The following is a 22,099-nucleotide window of genomic DNA, read 5'->3' as shown; positions in this document are numbered from 1 at the left end:
TACTATGCAGAAAATAACAAGTCTGGGTGACTATTGGCGACTTATTTAAAGGGGCTGAAGAAATATAAGAGGGAAGAGATTTTATGCCAATTTCATGATTTCTATAAAGATTTGTATTCCTCTGAATCACAGCATGATCCCATTTTAATTACTAAGTTCCTCTCTAATTTGACTCATCCTACTTTATCATCTCTAGAGAGTGCCCACTTGAATGCTCCTTTAACTGTCTCTGAAATGATGAAAGCTCTATTTGCTCTACAAGTGGGTAAGGCTCTGGGTTTCGATGGCTTTTCGCTCAAATTTTATAAGGCGTTCTCTTCCCTCTTGGTTCCTAAGTTGTATGCTTTATTTTTGTATATGTGAACCCAGGATCCAACTTCTTCTTGCTTTAATGAAGCTAAAATTGTGTTTTTTTCCCTAAACTAAATCGGGATCCACTATCTCCTGATAATTATCGACTCATCTCTTTACTTAACACTGATTATAAGACATTAGCTAAAATATTATCCTCCCACCTGGAACAGGTTCTGGATAAACTTATACACCCAACTCAATCTAGTTTTATGAAAGGTCAATTTTATTACAGATAACTCCCGCTTATTTGTGGATATTCTTCAAATTTATAATAATTTGTCTTCCCCTTTAGTGGCCATATCCCTCGAGCTAAAAAAGCATTTGATCATGTGGAATGGGATTTTTTGTTTTAAGTCCTTTGCTGGTTTGGTTGTGGTGCTTCTTTAATTTTCTATATTAACTCTCTTTATTACTTGCCTACCTCATCTATGTCAATTGATGGAGCATCTTCTGACTCGTTTATATTGCACAGAGGTACGAGGCAAGACTGCCCGCTTTCTCCCTATTTATTCAACCTTTAATTGGAACCTTTATTGCTTGCTTTATGACAAAACCCATATGTTTTAGGTCTTTCTTGTAATAACATGGAATATAAATTATCGGCTTATGCTGATGATTTAATTTTATATATTTCTCAACCTGAGATAGTATTACCTCACATTATTCGATATATTTCCTCCTTCCCTCATTTTTGGCTACCATGTTAACTGGAGCAAATCTGAGATGATGCCTCTTAATATCCATGTGACTTCTTTGGCCTCTACTTTTTCTACTTTTCAATGGGTTACTAGTGGTTTAAAGAATCTTGGTAAGTATTTCTATCCTATACTTGCTCAAACTATTGCTAAAGCTGCAGATAAAATATGTGCAACGGTATCTGAGCTTACAAATAGATGGTTTCACTTACATCTTTCTTGGTGGGGCCGTTTGGATATTATCAAAATGGTCATAGTGCCTAAAATTAATTTATTACTTCATATGCTTACTATTTTTTTTATATAAGATTTTATATAGGCTTGATTAGAATGCTCTCTTTATTTTTGTGGACGCATAAGGCTCCACAGCGTGCTCTATCCATACTTAAACTACCTAGGGATACTGGTGGTGTAAAGTTTCCTGATTTCAGAGTGTATCATTCAGCATTCATTTTACGCCAAGCTACTGCCTGATTGGCAGGTCATGTTCCCGATGTTACAAAACAGATTTGGCATGATATTGAAGTAGATTTTGTACATCCTCTCCCTTTTTTGGACTCCTGGGCTTTTGGTCATTTTTCCATTTCTGAAGTTACCCCACCATTTATGCTTCTTGCTCTGTGTTTCACTATCTAGAATCCACTTTGGAGAACTTAACTACACCGTGGGGCTCTTCCTCTTTGACTCGGATTTGGCATAACTCTCATTTTTTGATTAGTAAACAACCTACTAATTGGATTTCTTGGATTCAAGTTGGTATCTGGTCTCTAAGCCAACTAGTATCTGGGTCCAGTTGGCACTCATTCTCCCAACTGATGTCAATGTATGGTTTACATGCTTCCCAGTTCTATTGCTGTCTGCAGTTTCAGCATTGTGTTCATATGTTACACTTGGACCTCCTCGCTAGCCCTCCACAATTGCTTTCTCTTGCCCAACTTTTCCTTTCTTACAGGCATATGGCTTCTGCCATTTATAAATATCTTAAACTTAGTTTAAAAGGTGCCTTGTCTTGGAGTGAACATGGTCACAAGACCTCTCTCTACCCACAGATTTTCCATGGCCCAGGTTTTGGTCGGTTGTTATCCAGCCTTCTCTTTCCTCTCAACTAACACAATCCCTTTTTTTTAGCGCACCACACCACTTGGACTCCATGGTCTTTATACAGAGCGAAGTTATCTTCGTCGCACTCATGCTGGTTGTGTGGCGAGCCTAAAGCAACTCTCTCTCATATGTTGTTTCATTGTTCTCATATTTATTCCTTTTGGAGTGAGGTGTGGGACAAGATATCTCAGATGCTTAGTTTACAAATGTCCTTATCTTATAAATGTATTATTGTTATAACTCCTATCCGCGGCCGGCTGCGGCTAGCCCCACCTACCTCTCCTGCCTGCTCCCGGGCTGCCGTTGGCGTCGGCATGCGGGTGAATGGAACCCCCTGAGGCAGGTCTCTGGGCCGTGCTCTGACGGTGTCTTCGGCGGGGGGGGGCGCCCCCCGGGCTTTTCTTCTCGGCATCGGGCCGCACTGCATGATTCCAGGGACGTTCTCCGGCTGCCCTGTCCTTAGGCACGAGGCTGCGCCTCCTGCTCTCATTTAAAGGGACCTCGTCACCTTAACCAGGCTCAGCTGCAGCAGATAAGTCAGGGTTAGGGAGGTATTTAAGGAGGCTTCCTCTTCTTATCCTTTGACTTGGCAATGAGTCTGCTCACTTTGGTAAGTCACCTGGTGCCTTGGGTTCCTGCTTCCTCTTGATTGATTCTTCGGCATCAACTTCAGACTGGCAAGTGGTGATTCTTGGCGTGTGACTTCGGACTGACAAGCGGTAATTCTTTGGCATGTGACTTCGGACTGGTGAACGGCAACTCTCTGGTACTCAATCTCGGACTCATTTGACGGATCTTCCACCTTCAAGGGCCCACCTAAGCCCAAGTGGCCAGGGTCCCTATGGGCTCCTCCCGGGGGGACCGCAGGCTTCCAGTGGCGAAGACCCAGCTGGCCTTTGCACCGACTCCGCACCTCTTCGACCTCTTAAAGGTCCACCTAAATCCCAGTGGTCCGGGTCCCTACGGGCTCCTCCTGGTGGGACCGCGGGCTTCCAGCGGCGAAGAACCGGCTAGTTCCCACTTCGACTCCGTCTCGCCACCCAACGGGGGAATCCGAGGAGTTGTCTCCTCAGGTAGTACCAACTCCCCCTCGGTCCAAGGGTTCACATCTCTCTAGGTCATAGCAAGTGTTGCTAAATCCTTAGCCCTGGATCCTCCATTTCCCTCTCAACAGGCTAAATTGTTTAACTTCTTTATTTCTATTGCCATCCAACAAGTTTTATTATGTTGGAAATCATCAGCTCATCTTAATATACAATTTTGGTGGCACTCTGTTTGTATTACAAATATGAAAACGTAGCTGCAGTGTGCTACAATAGAGTTTCTTATTGGGTACCCAAGATCAGTAGACTATTACTTTCAAGATGTATAATTATTTTCTTTAATTTTTTAAGTCACTTGGTTTTTTTTTCTGGTGGATATTATTTTGTATGTTAATATACTCATCTTTTGTTTATCTCTTCTTTCTGAGATTCCAGGAACAGACTCGTGAAAATACGAATTCTCAGGGACATCGCTCGTGGTTCCCAGACCTCTGAATCTTTCACAATCCATCCTGGAAGCACAGAAAATGGCTACTTTCGAAGAACCCATGTAATACCCAACTTTCACTTGATGAGAAACAAAAGTGAAGATCTCAAAATATGTCTCTACTGTGCTGCACAAGATCATTTTGTCCATCAGTGCCCCCTGAGACTACAAAACTCTATAAAGAGAAGTCTCATCGGGAAGGCAGCCTTGCACCATCCTGCCTCTTCTCCACTACTAATGATTCTGGTGTGTCTTACCTATAGAAAACATTTAGTTCAAGCCTAAAGCTTTAGTAGATTCTGGAGAATCATTGCTACATCAATGTGGTTGCCCTACTACAGCTTAACCACCCTCTTCTCATTTCGTCCATCAACGGAGAACCCTTACCTGGTTGTGTGACGACAGCTTCCTCGCCCATCATGATTCAGATTGGGTCTCTCCAAGAAAACATTAAGTTTTATGTACTATCTAAAATATCCAGCCCTCTTGTACTTGGACTACCCTGGCTCAGTCTTCATCAACCATCTATTGACTAGAATTTCTTACAGATTTACCAATGGGGTCCATCCTGCCGAGAACATTGTATCATTTCATCTTTGTCTCTGGCCTCTTCACTTCAAACCACCTCGTCTGGACTGCAGGTTTTGCTACTTCAATGTATATCCTATTCCCACATGAATTCTGAACTGTGTTGTCCTCCTGCCAAAAAACTTTTGTCTGTTGATCAGGACCAGTCTCAGTATTTGTCCATGTTTTCAATCTTTTTTTCAGTTAAGTCTTCAGCTTTGAATGGTTTTTCAGTCCAGTCTGGAAACCAAAGAATCTCTGGATCCTGGGTCTGGACCCCCAAGCCCCCAATTAGTAAAATAGTACCTTCATCTCCTGAGAAGTCAAAGAGAAGAGGTTTGAGAAGGGGACTTGAGGAGGGCGTCACCTTCACAAATTCCTCGGTGGCAGATGTTCACCATGCAGCAGAGAGCCACCATTGGATGCTCTGACATGTGTGCTACTAGGACCCGGCAAAGAGATGCTTAGGGAGTATATGTGCATCGGTGTGCATGATTTTGCACATGTTGTTGAGAGAGTTGGGTATCCATCCTGATGATGATGTCACACACACTCAAAACTACTTAGCCTGCTTGGACTTGGCTTCATTGCCTCAGCAAAAAGGTCTCCTGGTTCTTTCTCCTTCTGGTTCTAGTCTTCTGTCTTGCTCAAGTTCTTCTGATTGGTTCCTGCCTTCAGCTCCAGCCTGGTTCCATCTTCTCAGCCTTCAGCTTTGTTTCAGTCTTTGCCTGTGGCTCTGCTGCAGTCTTCATCTACGCTTCAGCCTCACCCTTGTTTCAAGCCATCAGACTTGCCTGAAGCCGTAAGCCTTATTGTAAGCCATAAGCCTTGCCTCAAGCCATCAGTCTTATCCTTGCCTTGTTTCAGCTGCAGCCTGGTCTTTGTATAGATTTTAGGACTCAGTCATAGTCTGGTCTGTGCCAATACTTGCTCACCCACTGCTGGCGAGAGTCTCAGGATTCTACCTACGAGGCTGTATCATGGCAAGAAGGGTGCACTCATACACAGTTCTTTACAATATCGAGGCCTATATTCAGTGCCTCTTAGCCAGATAAGTTCCAATGTATATGGCTAATTAGTTTGTTTTAAATATTCAGCTACTGTCAGTGACCACCACTTAGGTGTATAAATACATGGATGGTAACTTTCAAACCAGCGTGTGAGTGCACATATGCGTGTGAGCATCAGCTTTCACCCAGGGATATGGCCATTTTATAACATAGGTTCCAAAAAGCACGAAGGTAGGTGGTCTAAGAAAGCCGTCAGGAAGAAAACAAGAATTAGACGCCACGGTCTTTTTCAAAACTTTATTGAAGTGGAGACGTATATATTGGGCATTAAGAATATATAAGTCTCCACTTCAATAAAGTTTTGAAAAAGACCGTGGCGTCTAATCCTCATTTTATAACATATGCACATGATATAAAATAGTCTTGCCATATGCACATGTGCACCAAATTTTAAGTGTGTGTGTGTGTGGGGGGGGGGGGGGGGGCACACGCATGTGTGTGCAAATTCCGGTTACATAAGAACATAAGATACGCCATACCTGGTCAGACCAAGTGTCCATCAAGACAGTATCCTGTTTCCAAAAGTGGCCAATCCAAGTCACAATTTCCTGGCTAGTTCCCAAACATTAAAAAGATCACAAGCTACTAATGCTGGTAACAAATAGTGGCTGATCCCTAATGATTAATAGCAGTTTATGGGATTCTCTTCCAGGAAATTATCTAAACCATTTTAAACCCAGCTACACTAAATGCCTTAACCACTACTGTATACATCAGGGGATTTTAACATGGCATGCGCTGACACCATTGCTAGTTAAACCAGTTTATCCCCAGTTCACCCAATTAAAGGGTAAGTCTTCCAAGTTTAATAGTCTTCACTGTCCCCAGTTAACCCCGACCATTAAAACCCCGCAGATCTGCCCATTTTTCTTTATATTATAACAAGCCGTAAAGCCCGTTAAAATGGGCTACATCCCTCTGTCTCTCACCTCCCCCTCATTCTCTCTCCCCTCACTCTTCACCACCCCCCTCCCCCACCCACTCCTCTCCACCCTCCCTCTCCTCTCACTCAGTCCCCCCTCTCCCTCACTCCCTCCCACTCAGTCCCCCCTCTCCCTCCCTCCCACTCACTCAGTCCCCCTCTCCCTCCCTCCCTCTCACTCAGTCCCCCTCTCCCTCCCACTCACTCAGTCCCCCTCTCTTCACCCACCTCCATTTCCTCCCGGCGCCGTAATCGCGACTTCCCGCAACCCTCACCCGGCTCCATGAACTCCTCCCGCTCCTGCCGGCAGATCTCGGGGGGGGTCACTCCCGCGCGCGCGGCAGTGACCCCCCCCCCCCCCCCCCGAGATCTGCCGGCAGATCTGGCGGGGGTCACTCCCGCGCGCGCGGCAGTGACCCCCCCCCCGAGATCTGCCGGCAGATCTGGGGGGGGGTCACTCCCGCTCGCGCGGCAGTGACCCCCCCCCCCCCCCCCCGAGATCTGCCGGCAGATCTCGGTGGGGGGGGCGCGGGAGTGACACCCCCCCCCCCCCCCGAGATCTGCCGGCAGATCTGGGGAGGAGAAGCAGCGGCACCGCGCGCGCGCGCGGCGCCGCTGCTTCTCCTCCCGCTCCTGCGGCCCCACCGCCATTTTTTTTTTCTGATCGACATCCTTGCCCGCACATGCGCAGTAGAGCTGCGCTCTACTGCGCATTTGCGGGCCGTCGGTCACAGGCCATTTATAAGGTAGATTTACCCCTCCTCCATAGCAGAAGTAAACTTACAAGGCAGGGGATCTGGGCGTGTGCCCAGCCACGTAAGTATTTATGTGAAGATCTCTGATCCATGCTCCAAAACATCCATTCCCTACCCAGACCACGCCCACTAGGGGTGTGCATTCATTTGCCACGTATTGGCAATCCGCAACATATATGCCATATTCGTTGTATTTGTGGGGGTCACAAAACGTATGGCGAACCCCCGCGAATACAATGTATCACTAACGAATAAACCCCCATCCTCCTGACCCCCCCAAACCTTGCCAAACGTCCCTGGTGCTCCAGGGTCCAAAATTGTGCCGATAGCCTTTGCCCTTACTATGTCTGATTCATGCTCCAAAACACTCATTCCCTACCCAGACCATGCCCACGTGCTGCCCTTTTTGGAAAACTTTGATGCCCGCATTCCTGGAGATTCACACGCCAAACCCCCCTGGTTTAATAGCCTGCACTCCCCCCAGTTTCCTCAGTCCCTTTAAACCCATGAGAAATGGCTCATTACAGGGTGGAATTCATAGCACTCACCGGTTTGGTTACTAAACTCATCTCCAGAGCAGGGGACGCAGTCAAAGCAGCAGGCAGGTTGCCCATCCAAAATGGCCTTCCGGAACCCAGGACCACAGCTCTCACTGCAGGTAGAGACGGGAGCCTTAATGGAGAGAAGTGTGAAGGGGAACAGAGCACATTTATCTATTAATAATGAACCAAGGGACTCTTTTTCAGATAAAAGATGTTTTATTTATTTATTTACTACTATATATATCCCGTCTATTGCAAAACAATTGTACTAGGTGGGTTGCAACATCTTAAAATCAAACAATCTTAAAATACAGCAGATAATAACTGCTGTGATCTTATCTTGGATGACGGTATATAAAATGCCTAAAGAAACAAATATATAAATAAATAAATATATAATTCGAATACATAAAAATCTACAACAAACCTTTTATCATGCTAGACATCAATGAGAACACACTTATTCCAGGTTAAAAAGTTGCTTAAATAAATGAGCTTTTAAATATTTTCTAAAAAGACAAAATTTGTCAATTATACGCAATTTCTCTGGCAAGAAGTTCCATAGCTTAGGCCCCATCACAGACAAACTTCTAGATCTTGACATATTTAAACTTACTTTATATTGAACCCTGTTCAAGCATTTAAGTTTTTGTTCTACGTTTTTTCTCTGTTACCAGTTCGATGTATTCTCTACCTCATTGTTCCATGTCCTGGTTTCAATGTAATAAGTTGTTCTACTGCAAACCGGGGTGAAGGCTAAACCTCGGTATATAAAAGCACTGAAATAAATAAATAAATAAATACTTCCTTTGCTGATGGGATTACCAGCAGCTTCCTAACACTGGACTGCAAAGAACGAGCAGGAATGTAGCATTTCAAAAGATTTGCTAAATAAGGCCAGGATTCATCATTCTTTGAATAACAGGGGGCAGGAGGGTGAGGGGGGGGGGGGGGCGGGCCTGCGAAAGCCCACAGCCTTAGCACCACGGCTGTTCGCTGGCTGCCAGCTTTCGCACCAAATAGCGCCACCGTGAAAGGGGCTATTCGGCGCTACTGCCGATGATAATATTAGTAACATTATCGCCGGCAGCAAAGACACCACCAACTTCGCCCCCTCCCCGCTCTGACTCCTCCCCTCCCCGCCCCAACTCCTCCCCTCCCTCTAATTTGCATTCTATCGCATGCGAAAAGGCCCTTTTTGTATGCAATAGAGGCTTATCGCATGAGATACGGCTGTATAGCGTGCAATAAGCCTTTGATAAATGACCCCCTAAGATGGTCCGTCAAATTTCAATGCTGTAAAAACTAAAATCATAATCTTGAAATCGATAAGATATTTCATTGACAACCAATGCAGGTCTTGGAGGTGTGGAGAAATATGCTCCCACTGTCTGCAATTTACTATTGGAGAGAGTGGAATAGAAGCTTTTGCATAAATAAATAAATAAATAAATAAATATTAGCCACATTGCAGAATTTTGAAGGACCTAAAGTGCCCTTAGAGAAGCTGCTGGCAGTCTCACAACAAAGAATCGCAGTTATCTACTATTGATAGTGCAAGTGCTTGAACACTGTGAGAAAATCATGCTTACAAGAACAAACTTAAGATGTCGCAATAATCTAAGCTTGGAGTATCCTGATTTTAAAACTTTTTGAAAATGATTCTTAGACAAACGTTTAGCATCAATTATGCATCCTAAATTCCGTACTGAATATTTATATGGAATTGTTTCACCTAAAATTCCAAGGCCATGTAAGTTATTTTTAATTAGGAAGAATGGTGCATAAGAGATGAAAGAGATGAAAAAAATGAATGGGAAATTTAAAAGACAGGAAGAATGCTTTGAAAATAAACATGGATGCTAAAAAGTGTGAAATCATTCATTTGATGCAGAAATCTACACAATCTACATATTTATTTATTTATTTATTTATTTATTAACTTTTATCTACCAACATTCGTGCAGCACATCATGCCGGTTTACAAAGAACTCAGGTGGGCGATACAATAAAACAATAAAACAATGTACAAAGAATAAAATAAAGTAACAAAAACATAACAATATAACCTTAGAACAAAATACTATTTCTTACGAAAAGGACACATTAACCGATCGTGATCAAAAAGGATAAATTAAGCAGTAGAGGGGGATGTGTGTCATGCAGAGACATATCACTGTCTCTGCATGACACACAAAGCGACACCAGAACCTTTCTGACACAGCTAACCTGCCTGAATTCCAGCTCTGTGTAGCTCCCTACGTCCATCTTGGGAGTCTGTCCATGATCCTGGTGAGTGACTCTGTTCTGCTGTCACCAGGAGCACCCTCCCTCCCCATCCTGGTGGGACTAGAGGACCCACCCACTTTGCCACATCATCACCTGACCTCTGAGATAAGGGTGGAGAGCGACACTGGAGGTGCCACATGCTGGGGTATTGTATGCTGAAGGAGCATGACAAAGCAGCACACCCCTTCATACGCCCCTTCGCGTGTACTTTGTGAGCCCTATGTGATCCTTATTGATTTGCAGATATCTGTTTAATGGTTTTTCATTTCATCATGGTGTCAGAAAACATCAAAGTTATTAGTAGAAATGGAAGGTACAGACAGCTCTCCGTATAATTTAAGTCAAGATTTTTACATGCAAAGAGGTTTTGAAACCTATTATTCCTATGCAGCATACTATTATTCCTTCCTATTTACTGTAATTGATAATTCTGATAAACGCTCAGTTTTTGACTAAAAAAATTATTTACTTAACGATAATCTAAAAGATCAGAAGCTTTCTTGTGTATGTCTTACCAAAACATGGTTTAGAGATTCAGATAATGTGCTTATCAATCAGATTTTGACCCCTGATTATTCTTGTTTATCCCTATCTATACTTGGAAGAAGAAGTGGAGGATTAATGATTACATATCATAATGATTTGAATTTTAGAAACACTGATGTGTCAATTGCCTGTCCTTTTGAGGTGTTGTTGGTCATATCTAATAGGGTAAATATCTGTTTAGTTTATTGCCTTCCAGGATTGCTTCAGCATAATACAACGCCATTAATTTAATTGCTTTCTGATCTGAAACTTGACTTGTCCTCAACTATCGTTATGGGTGACTTTAATCTTCATGGGGATATTTTTGTATTGCCTTCTGCCTGTGAGATTCTCCTGACTACTCTGCTGGCTCATGGGTGGGAACATTTCCGACAGTAAGATTTTTAAAAAGAGTTTGAAAACATGGCTTTTTAATCTAACTTTTAAGGATACTATAATTAAATACTGATTGTTACAAGTAAGATGGTGGGATAACATCAAACAGGCAAAGATTACATTTACCAGAATGGTCAAGATAGCTTTTCTTGCAGTTTATATTTTATTGTATTATGTATATTATTGTAGTGCATTTTTTTTTATTATTTTATGGTGTGTTGTACTTAACAGTGGCTTTTATTTTTTAATGTTTTTTTATTTCATAATTGTATTATATAGAAGTTATGATATATTATGAATGTATTATTGTAAATTGCCATGATCTTTGGAATGGCAGTCAATAAATATTTTAATAAATAAATAAATAAAACAGTACAGGCCATGCACCATTTTTTGGGCATTTTATTGATCCTTCCTTGAATTGTCTCCAGCTTTTGTTGGTGTAGTTTCCAAAATTCATTCAATAATCAACATGGGATTACACCAGAGATCTGAACAGTACAGAGGTATAATTACTTCATTTCTTCTAGTAGTAATACCTCTCTTTAGTTACCAAAGTATACTATTAACATGTTGACTACTACTAACTTTTAATATGTCTTTTCATAGAAGCCTTCCCAAAATAAAGACTGGCAAACTCCTGGAATATGGAGTGGTGACAATTTATGAGCTAAAGATCCCAGACATCTTTTAGTAAATGAAAAATAAATCAGAGTCAGATTCAAAGCAATGCAAACCTGAATTTGATTGAACAAGTCCATCCAAGTCAAAAACTCAATTGGATTTCACTCAGATTAAAGAAGGTTCCTCCCATCATTACCTCTGAGCATCCTATCAATCTGTTTTCTGTGAAGATAGAGAAGTGTAACCTAACCTGTGTATAGTCGTCATGCCACACAATCGCACTGGTGTTGATCTTGATGTCCTGGCCACTGGCTGCTCTAGAATCATAGTAGCCAATGTTTACATAGGTGAAGGAGTCACTTGAAGATAGGTGCCAGTTCAGAATGTCATAGGAAGCTGGCAGGTTGCCTTTTTGGTCAAAGAAAATCTCCCGGCCCATGGTGTTCTGGAAACGCACCTTCCATATGTAATGCAGAAGCTGTATCGAAAAAACATGAGAACATAAGAAATTGCCATACAAGGGTCCATCAAGCCCAGCATCCTGTTTCAAACAGAGACCAAACCAGGCCACAAGAACCTGGCAATTATCCAAACACCAAGAAGATCCCATGCTACTGATGCAATTAATAGCAGTGGCTATTCCCTAAGTAAACTTGATTAATAGCAGTTAATAGACTTTTCCTCCAAGAACTTATCCAAACCTTTTTTGAATCCAGCTACAGTAACTGCACTAACCACATTCTCTGGCAACAAATTCCAGAGCTTAATTCTGCGTTGAGTGAAAAAGAGTTTTCTCTGATTAGTCTTAAATGTGCTATTTACTAACTTCATGGAATGCCTCCTAGTCCTTCTATTATCTGAAAGTGTAAATAACCGATTCACATCTACTCATTCAAGACCTCTCATGATCTTAAAGACCTCTATCATATCCCCCCTCAGCCGTCTCTTCTCTAAGCTGAACAGCCCTAACCTCTTCAGCCTTTCCTCATAGGGGAGCTGTTCCATCCAGTTTATCAATTTGGTTGCACTTCTCTGTACCTTCTCCATCGCAATTATATTTTTCTGAGATGCGGCGACCAGAATTGTACACAGTATTTAAGGTGCGGTCTCACTATGAAGTGATACATTGGCAGTTTACCTTCATGAGGAGATTTGTACTGGTGTTTCTCATTGATTGCTCACTATAATTGAAACACATCACAGACCACTAAAATTGCTCCAGTTTTCAGCAGAATTCTGTAGACAGCTCAGAACAGCATGATTCTCCTGTGGCTTCTTTGTAGATATCTAGTAGCATAGAGTCCTATACATCTCATAGGTCCTGAACAAAGCAGAGTTGCTTACCTGTAACAGGTGTTCCTCAAGAACATCAGGATGTTAGTATTCACACATGGATGACAACATTGGATTGAGCCCGGCATGGAAACTTTGACAAGCACACTGAGCATGCTGCCCAGCATGCCGCCAACCACGCATCCACGCAAGGTCCCTCTTCAGTTTTATAACATAGAGTTTGTGATAAAATAAAATAACAAACTGTGAGAAAAAACAACTCTGTGGGGTAGTGGGTGGGTTTTGTGAGGACTACCATCCTGCTATCCTTGTAGAACATCTGTTACGGGTAAACAACTCTGCTTTCTCCAAGGACAAGCAGGACGGTAGTCCTCACACATGGGTGATTAAGTAGCTCCAGGTCAGCAGGTCAGGCAGCAGAGAACAGGTGCCAACATGCACAACAACTGGAACTGAAGCCACCATTGGAGTAGGCCTGCACCCAAAGACAGGGCCCATGGTGGGAGAGTTGGGTTTTCATGGCTGAAATAGATTACGGAGGACAGACTGTCTGAAATGAATGTCTTGTTGGCCATCCCTGTCCAGGCAATAATGCGAGGTGAAAGTGTGGCAGGAACTCCAGGACTCTGCTCTGCAAATCTCATGAATGGGAACTGCATGTAAGTGAGCCACCAAGACCGACATGGCCCAGACAGAGTAAGCTTTCATGTGGCCATCAAGTTGCAACCCCACCTGTGCGTAGCAGAAAACGATGCAATCTGCTAGCCAGTGGGATAGAGTTTGCTTGGAGACAATGACTCCTAATTGGTTTCTGTCGAAGTGTTGCACCAGTCGGCCGCAGACGGATGTGCCCTCTGTTGCTCACCTCTTGTTTCCAAGCTCCAATTTCTCTTGCCTAGATGGCCTACTCCGCCTCTAAACGCCGACCTCCCTAGCGTCCCTGGGACAGCATGGGCGATTGCGTTCGCCATTTTGAATCGGGAATCACCTAGTGGCCCGTGCGCTCTGCAGGCCACTACCAGACCTACTTTTCTAGCAAGCTCTCGGTGAGAGTCATTTCCAGTGCACCCCACTCTGTGGGCTGCTACCAGATATCATCGCTGGGCATATTCTCCTCTGGACTATGTTTTTCTGTCCATTCCACGGGCAGCTTTCTGTATTGCAGTACAATAAATACCTATTTCTCTCTCTGTGCATTACTGCTGGGATCCAGCTTATTGTGGCAAGTCCCCATAGGGCTCCTCCCTGTGGGTGGAGACTACTCTTGCTACGACTCAAGGTTCACTTTTCAAGCCAAATTAAAACAGGAAGGAGATGAAAAGCTGAATGGAGGTATGGTGGGGCACTGTCCATTCCAAGTAAAAGGGAAGCGCCCTCTTGCAGGGCATACTCACCTTGGTGAGCATGAGGCCTCAAGAAAAAAAGGCAACACAATGGACTGGTTGAGATGGAACTCTGAAACCACTTTGGGTGTGTCCATAGGACCATCTTGCCATGACAAAACTTCGTATAAGGAGGGTTTGACACCAGAGCTTGCAGTTCACCTATCCTGTGAGCTGATGTAATTACAACCAAGAAGATCACCTTCCAGGAGAGGTACTTTAGGTCACACAGTGCAATGGTTCAAACTGAGGTTTCATGAGTTGTAAGAGGACTGTGTTGAGATCCCAGGAAACTGCTGGGGGGTGGGGGCAAGTAGGGGGCTTTAGTCATAGTAAGCCCCTCATGCATCTGCCAACTAGTGGATGGGAAGAAAGTGCAGAACCATCCGAATCCTGATGGTAAGCTCCTATGGCACTGAGGTAAACCATCACCTACATGGTCTGCAGACCGGACTCAGAGAGCAATAACAAATAGTCTAGTAGTGCCGAAGGGCAGCAAGAGAATGCATCTAGGCCACGACCCTCGCACCAGGAAGAGAACCACTTCCACTTTGGATTACAGGATTTTCTAGTAGAAAGCTTTCGTGACACCAGAAGGATCCGAGATACCCCCTCCGACAGGCTGAGGGCCTGTACCATGATACGGTCAATATCCAGGCCATGAGGGCCATGGCCCAGAAGTTGGGGTGTTGGAGCCTGCCCTGGTCCTGGGTGATGAGGTCCAGAGCCATCCCAAGTCATATTAGGGGCGCGAAGCCATGTCCCGAAAAGTCAGGAACCAGTCCTGGCGGGTCTAGCAGGAAGCAATCAGAATCATGGAGCCCTGATCCTGTCGCACCTTCTGGAGTGTCCTGGCTATGAGCGGAAGGGGTGGATAAGTGTACAGCAGCCCCTTCCCCAGTTGATCAAGAGGGCATCTGCTATTGAACCCCTGCCTTGCCAGCCGAGGGAGCAGAAGCGGTGCACTTTCCTGTTCTCCACAGAGGCAAACAGATCTATTTCTGGGGTCCCCCAGCAGCGGAAAATGCGGTTCGCCACCTTTTGACTGAGGGACCATTCGTGGGGCCAGAACATCCGACTCAAGGCGACGGTCAGAATGTTGCCAACACCCGTAAGGTACATCACCCAGAGAGTGATACCATTCTCAATGGCCCACGACAAAACCTGGACTGCCTCCTGGCAGAGAGGGAATGACCCTGTCCCTCCCTGTTTGTTCAGGTACCACATGGCCACCTGATTGTTGGTCTCAACCAGAAATATCTTGTTCACGATGAGGTCTCAGAACACCCGCAGGGCATAGAGGATCACTTGAAGGTCCAAGAGGTTGATCTGGAACTGTGACTCCTGAACTGACCAGAGCTCTTGGGTGTGATGGCGTGGCACATGCACTCCCCATCCTGTCTGAGAAGCATCGGTGGTGAGCATGGTGAGCATGGCCTGAGGCTGAGCACTCCAAAATGGACAACCCTGATTCAAGTCCGGGGGGACTGTCCACCACATGATGGATAGCAGTAGCTTGACCATGACCAGGATGCGAACACGAAAATCCTGCAATGACTGATACCACTGAAAGCAGAGTGTCTACGGTGCCCATCACATGTGTAGCCGAGCAAATGGGGTGACATGTACCATTGCCACCATGTAGCCCAGCAGCTGGAGGAATTGATGAGCAGAGATATGTGGGCAGCCAGAGACATGCCAGGCAAGAGCAGCTAAGTTCTCTACCCTGTCTCGAGGCAAGAAAGCCCTCATCAGCTACCTGGATGGCTGGAGATGGGATTAGGGATAGTTGATCAGGAATCCCAGTGTCTCCAAGGTATCACTTGTCAGGTGCAAGGCACTCTGAGCCTCCTGTTGGGAGTTGCCCTTGATGAGCCAATCATTGAGGTAGCAGAAAACATGAACTCCACACCTTATAAGATGTGCCTGACAATTGCCAGACACTTGGAGAAAACCCAAGGTGCAGATGTGAAGCCAAAAGAGAGGACATGATAATGATAGTGCTGTCCATTGACCAGGAATCTTAGGTACTGCCGATTCGCCTGAAAAATGGGGATATGGCTGTAAGCGTCTTGTAGATCAAGGGAGCAGAGCCAGTCTCCTGCTCAGAGAAGGGGAATTAGGGTACCCAGTGAAACCATTTTGAACTTCTTCTTGACCAAAAAATGGTTTAGAGCTCTCAGTTCCAAAATGGGCCTGAAGCCACCTGTCTTGTTGGTGGTTAGAAAGTACCTGAAGTAGAACCCCTTGCCCTGTTGGCTGGGCGGAATGGGCTTGACTGCCTGAGCCAAAACATAGGTACAAATCCTCTTAGCCATTTTTAGGATTGACTCCACCACCACCCAGTGGATGGCTGGACTAGGTACACCGCATCTGTTTTTCTGTTGACCAGCGGTACTAAGATGCTCCCATAGGCGAGACACAAATTCCTTGAAAATGTCATGGACTGTCACCACCACCACCTCCTTCAGGGCATCCATGAATTACAGGATCTCAAGTATTTTGTGCCTTGAGTCCTGTTCTGTTAACAATTGGAAAGGCACCGACTCAGCCATGGCCTTGACAAACCCTGCAAAAGAAAAATCCTTGGGGGGAGATCGCCATCACTCCTCCAGTGGAGAGGGCTCAGAAGACAAATCTTCTTATTCCTCGGAGGAGGTTATGGAAGCCTCCCCCTCCCAGGGGTCATAGGGAGGTTCTCCCTCATTGCGACCCTCTGGGGATGCAGGGGGGTCGAAGGCCCATCGGCGTGCATGGCCTGGGCCTCTAGGGCATCGGCAGGGTTGCCGGGGGCATCGGGAGATCCCGAGGCTGTGAGGGCGGCATGGGGTCTAATGGCGATGGTGGGAATAGGGGCACTGAAGGAATTGGTGGAACCGACCCCGATAACCCTGGGAGAGCTGGCAGGTGAGATGGCACCATGCATCTCTGACCTGCTCCTCAGAGGAGTTGCTCACTGGTATGGGGGCTGGTGGCAGTGGTTTGCCCATGGGCCACGGAGGGGCTTGGGGCACCAGAGCTAGCTATGTTGGTAAAATACCGATTAGCACGTCGAGACGCTCCAGCAAGGGTGCAAGCACCAGTGGAGCAGGCTCTTGCAGCAGAGGCAGTACCCTGAAACTAGAAGCTCAAGGCCCTGCAGAGCCTGTCCGACCACCAACCGCACGTGCCTCTCTAACTCCTCCTCCAAGGCCGGCGAGGAGAGCACGGCCTGAGGAGCACCTGGCAAAATCGGTACATACCCCTGTGTGAGGGGGACCGATCCATCTACAGGTGTCGGTGGAGGCCGCTTGGAGGCATCAGTTGGGTCAGAGGGAATGGCCTCCTCCTCCCTCGACTGCTTCGTGGCAGACACCGAGGTTGATGTCTTCTCATAGTCTGGTTTGTTGGAATAAGAGAACCAATGCCTATGCTGCTTAGATCTTTCTCAATGAACACCGTGGTCCTTTCCCAATACCAATAGCGACGTCAAGGAACCAGACCGGGAACGAGATGACAGGGACAGCAGATGGTCCCCTGCACTGATCTCAGGACCAGGCATGATGGGGGGAGGAGAACCTGTTGAGTAGGAGCCGGGAGCTCCTTTCCAAGTGGGGTGGATGTTCCCAACACCGAGGATGGCTCCGAATGCTTGGACCCGAAAGGTTTTTCCATTTTATTCAGGCGGGACCAATGACCCTTTGGGGTCATCTGGGCACAGAGATCACAGACACAGACATCATGGGAAGCCCCCAGGTAATGGACACAGACCTCGTGGGGTTCTGTGATGGACATGTATGGGAGGCACTGGGGGCACCAGCAGAAGCCGGTCTATGCCATTCGAAAAAAAGCATGACACGTGGTTGATGGTTGGCAGGCTCCAGGAGGGGACACTGTTGGCAATCGACCACAATGACCTGTGAAACTTACCAATCACAGGCCGAGGAGGGTGAGGGACCCTATGTGATGCGTGGAAGGCAAAAAAACACTTTCTCAAAATAGAAGCGCGAGCTCTGAAACCGAGAGGCGACACCTCCACGAAAAAGAAGAGACTGAAGAGGGACCCCACATGGACACATGGTTGGCAGCATGCTCGGCATGCTCAGTGTGCCTGTCAAACTTTCCAGAAACTTTGACAAAAGTTTTCCGTGCCGTGCTCCATCCTATGATGTCACCCATGTGTGTGGACTACCATCCTGCTTGTCCTTGGAGAACCTGGGTTCTTTGCAGACTGCAATGCCTTTTATCAGATTGTCTGGAGAAGGAACTTGTGTCTCCAAAGCTGATGTATAGTAACATCTTTAGCTAAACTTTTTATTAATGTAAGAAAGTTTATCACAACATGCGAAGAAACAGAGAAGCCTAGAATTTTCTTAAAAGTCTGTGCATCAGTTCAACACAAAGAAGGAAACGTTTTTGGAAAACATAATTGAGTCCATTTTGAAAGCACTTATTTGGGGTGGATTTTCTGATTCTGCATAAGTGGATTTTCATTTACCTAAGCTCATGCACAAACTTTAGTCAAATGCATTCTCTTGGCCGCAGACTAAAGAGCCATTCCATGGAGCATTTCGGAAGCGTGGTGGGAAATTCCTCATGTATATTTGTTTTAAAAATGTACGGACATAGCAGGCATGCCGCTAACACACAAACTTTATAGGGACCAGCTGACACTATATACCACAGACAAAACTCTCCATTTATCATTCCATCCACAGCCAAGGCCTCTTTTTTTTTTTTTTCTTTCGATCCCTCTCCCGGCACCTCTGCCCTCCAAGCACCCCTACCCTCCAAACCCCCACAGTGCATCTACTATGCACACGTCCCTCATCCCCGCCATCAAACTCTATCCCTTCGCACACCATCTCCCTCTTCCCAAACTCCCAATAAAGCACTATAGAAACCTCCTCCCCATCATGACTACTCCCCTCACAAAATTAATAGGCCTTTCTACCTTCTTAATCCTCCTCCTAAATGCCCAATCAATTAAAAAAAAACTCCTTAATCTAGGACATACTTACTGATGACAAACCAGAAAAACTAGCCATTACCGAATCATGGCTGAAGGAAACTGACACCGCCCTCATCAATCAACTTCCAATTGACACCTATGATATATTCTCCATCCCCAGACCCCCCAAAAAAGGAGGCGGCCTTCTCCTAGCAGCCAAAAAGACCATAAAACTCTCCCACAAACCCATCCCCTCACCTCCCAAGCTAGAAATCAGCATTTTCACTGCTCCAAACCTACAAGTCTGCCTAGCTTACGCCCCCCCAGGGCTCCTCGAAAAGAACCCCTCCATCATAAACGAATATATATCTAAACATATAAACTGTCATTCACCCGCCATCATCCTAGGAGACTTCAACCTCCATGTTGATGCCACTCCCAATTCACCATCCTGCGAGGCCATACTAACTGCACTAGATGCGCTAGGATTCAAGCACCTTATATCTAACCCCACTCACCGAGCAGGTCATACCCTTGACCTCATATTCACTAACACCGGAATCCAATCCAACCCTCCTACATGCTCCCCCATCCCCTGGTCTGATCACTACCGCATTGACATCACCTGCACTATAAATAACACTCCTGCACCACCACAATCCAATAAAAAAATCATTCACTTTAGACATAACTGCAACCAAGAAGATCTAGTAGCTGCCCTCACCACTGAACTAAACAAACTTGACTTAACTAATGCTGAAACTGCGCTTAATTTCTGGAGCCACTGTACCGACTCCATCGCTAGTAAACTTTGCCCCATGCAATCTCGTGTGATTGACACGGCAAAATCCAAAAAATAACCGTGGTGCACTTCTGATTTAAAAGCTATGAAGCACAACCTTAGAAAATTAGAAAGAAACTGGAGAAAAAACCCCACCCCCACACTACTAACCACTTTCAGATCCTTCCTCCACACCTACAGAACAGCTATTGAAAAAACCAAAAGAGACTTCTACTCACGCAAAATCCACAACCTCCAATTTAACCCTCACACCCTCTTTGAAATAGTAAACAGTCTAACTAAATCCACCCCTAATTTCGTACCCTCAGACACAGACAATCAAAACAAATGTGACAACCTGGCCAAATACTTCCATAGGAAAATCATCAACATTGGGGTACATTTTAAAAAAGCGCGCCTTCGCGTACTTTTGTTGGCGCATCAGGCGCCAACAAAAGTACGCTGGATTTTAGTAGATACGCGCGTAGTCGCGCGTATCTGCTAAAATCCTGGATCGGCGCGCGCAAGGCTGCCGATTTCGTGTAGCTGGCACGCGCCGAGCCGCGCAGCCTACCTCCGTTCCCTCAGAGGTCGCACCGAAATCGGAGCGGCCTCGGAGGGAATTTGCTTTCGCCCTCCCTTCACCTTCCCCTCCCTTCCTCTACCTAACCCACCCCCCCCCCCCGGCCCTGTCTAAACCCCCCCCCTACCTTTGTCGGGGGTTTTACGCCTCCCGGAGGGAGAAGTAAATCCCCGTGCGCCAGCGGGCCGCTTGCGCGCCGAGACGCAACCTGGGGAGGTTCTGGAGGGCGCGGCCACGCCCCCGTACCGCCCCGGGCCGAAACCATGCCCCCGGTCCCGCCCCCGTAACGCCACATCCCGCCCCCAAAATGCCGCGCCGATCGGCACCGCCCCCGACACGCCCCCTCGAAAAACCCCGGGACTTACGCGAGTCCCGGAGCTCTGCGCGCACCGGCAGGCCTATGGAACATAGGCGCACTGGCGCGCAAGGCCCTGCTCGCGTAAATCTGGGCGGATTTACGCGAGCAGGGCTTTTAAAATCCGCCCCATTATGTCCCGTTTCCCCACCACTCAGGTATCTACCAATGTCATACTCGACCACTCCCACACTAGCCTACCCTCCTTCGATACCACCTCCACAATGGATGTTAACTCGATTATAAAGAAGATGAAACCATGCTCACACCAATTTGACACCCTCCTCACAAAACCACTACTCTCCATCCCCGACACTATCGCCAAGCCAATTTCCAATATTATCAACAGATCTATCACACTCGGCATCACTCCCAAAAATCTCAAACATGCCATTTTAAAACCAACTCTGAAAAAACCCACACTTGACCCCTCCGACCTTTCCAACTATCGTCCTATTTCGAACCTTCCCCTAATAACCAAAATATTAGAAAAGTCAGTCAATCGTCAACTTACTGAATACTTAGACAAAAATAACATTCTGTCACAGTTGCAATATGGTTTCCGGCGACATCACAGTACTGAGACCTTATCTCCCTTTCTGACTACATCCTTAAAAGCCTCGACAAAGGTCTCTCTCATATCCTGATTCTCCTTGATATCTCCTCAGCCTTCGACACAGTCAACCACAAAATACTAAGAGAACGCTTTACCGACATTGGCATCACAGATACAGCTCTCCAATGGCTTCAATCCTACCTACAGGACAGACAGTACAGTGTCCAAGTAGGTAACCACACCTCCAAACCCATCCCCCTTACACAAGGCGTCCCTCAAGGCTCCTCTCTCTCTTCCACTCTCTTTAATATATATCTCCTGCCCCTCTGTAACCTTCTATCCAAACTCGGCCTCCCGCACTTCATCTATGCGGATGATGTGCAAATTCTCATACCTGTACATAACACTCTGCATAAAGCCATTGAAACCTGGAACTCCACCTTACCTATCATTAACTCTCTCTTGACAAATAACTTCCTTGCACTCAACACTGCTAAGACAGAACTTCTCTACATTGCTCCTCAAAATATACCCCCACCCACACTATCAAATACCCCCCCTTCCACCACCGCTTCCAACCAACAGGTGCGTAGCCTTGGCATTATCATTGATAACTATTTTACCCTCAAAAAATTCATTAACAATATACTCTAATCCTGTTACTTTAAACTTAATTTACTTAAAAAACTGAAACCCCTCTTACACCTCAATGACTTCTGCACTATCCTACAGGCCTTCATACTATCTAAAATCGACTACTGCTATGCCCTCCTCCTTGGACTACCCAAAAACATACTGCAACCGCTTCAACTTCTCCAAAACGCTGCCGCCCGGATATTAACCAACACC

General features: G+C 45.8%; 1 protein-coding gene across 1 annotated transcript in view; it reads right to left on the bottom strand.

Annotated features, from left to right (window-relative positions):
• LOC115081115 (extracellular calcium-sensing receptor-like) overlaps nucleotides 1-22,099 on the bottom strand; it is a 46,998-nt gene that overhangs the window by 10,137 nt on the left and 14,762 nt on the right. Inside the window, exons 3-4 of the mRNA XM_029585627.1 lie at nucleotides 11,621-11,848; nucleotides 7,543-7,666 (exon numbers count right to left, since the gene is read on the bottom strand). Of these exons, the coding sequence (XP_029441487.1) occupies nucleotides 7,543-7,666; nucleotides 11,621-11,848 (352 nt within the window). The remainder of the gene's footprint in view (nucleotides 1-7,542; nucleotides 7,667-11,620; nucleotides 11,849-22,099) is intronic.

The sequence above is a fragment of the Rhinatrema bivittatum genome, chromosome 19 (assembly GCF_901001135.1).
Source record: "Rhinatrema bivittatum chromosome 19, aRhiBiv1.1, whole genome shotgun sequence".
Taxonomy (NCBI): domain Eukaryota; kingdom Metazoa; phylum Chordata; class Amphibia; order Gymnophiona; family Rhinatrematidae; genus Rhinatrema; species Rhinatrema bivittatum.
The sequence above is the reverse complement of the archived record's forward strand: the minus strand, read 5'-3'. Positions and strand labels throughout refer to the sequence as shown.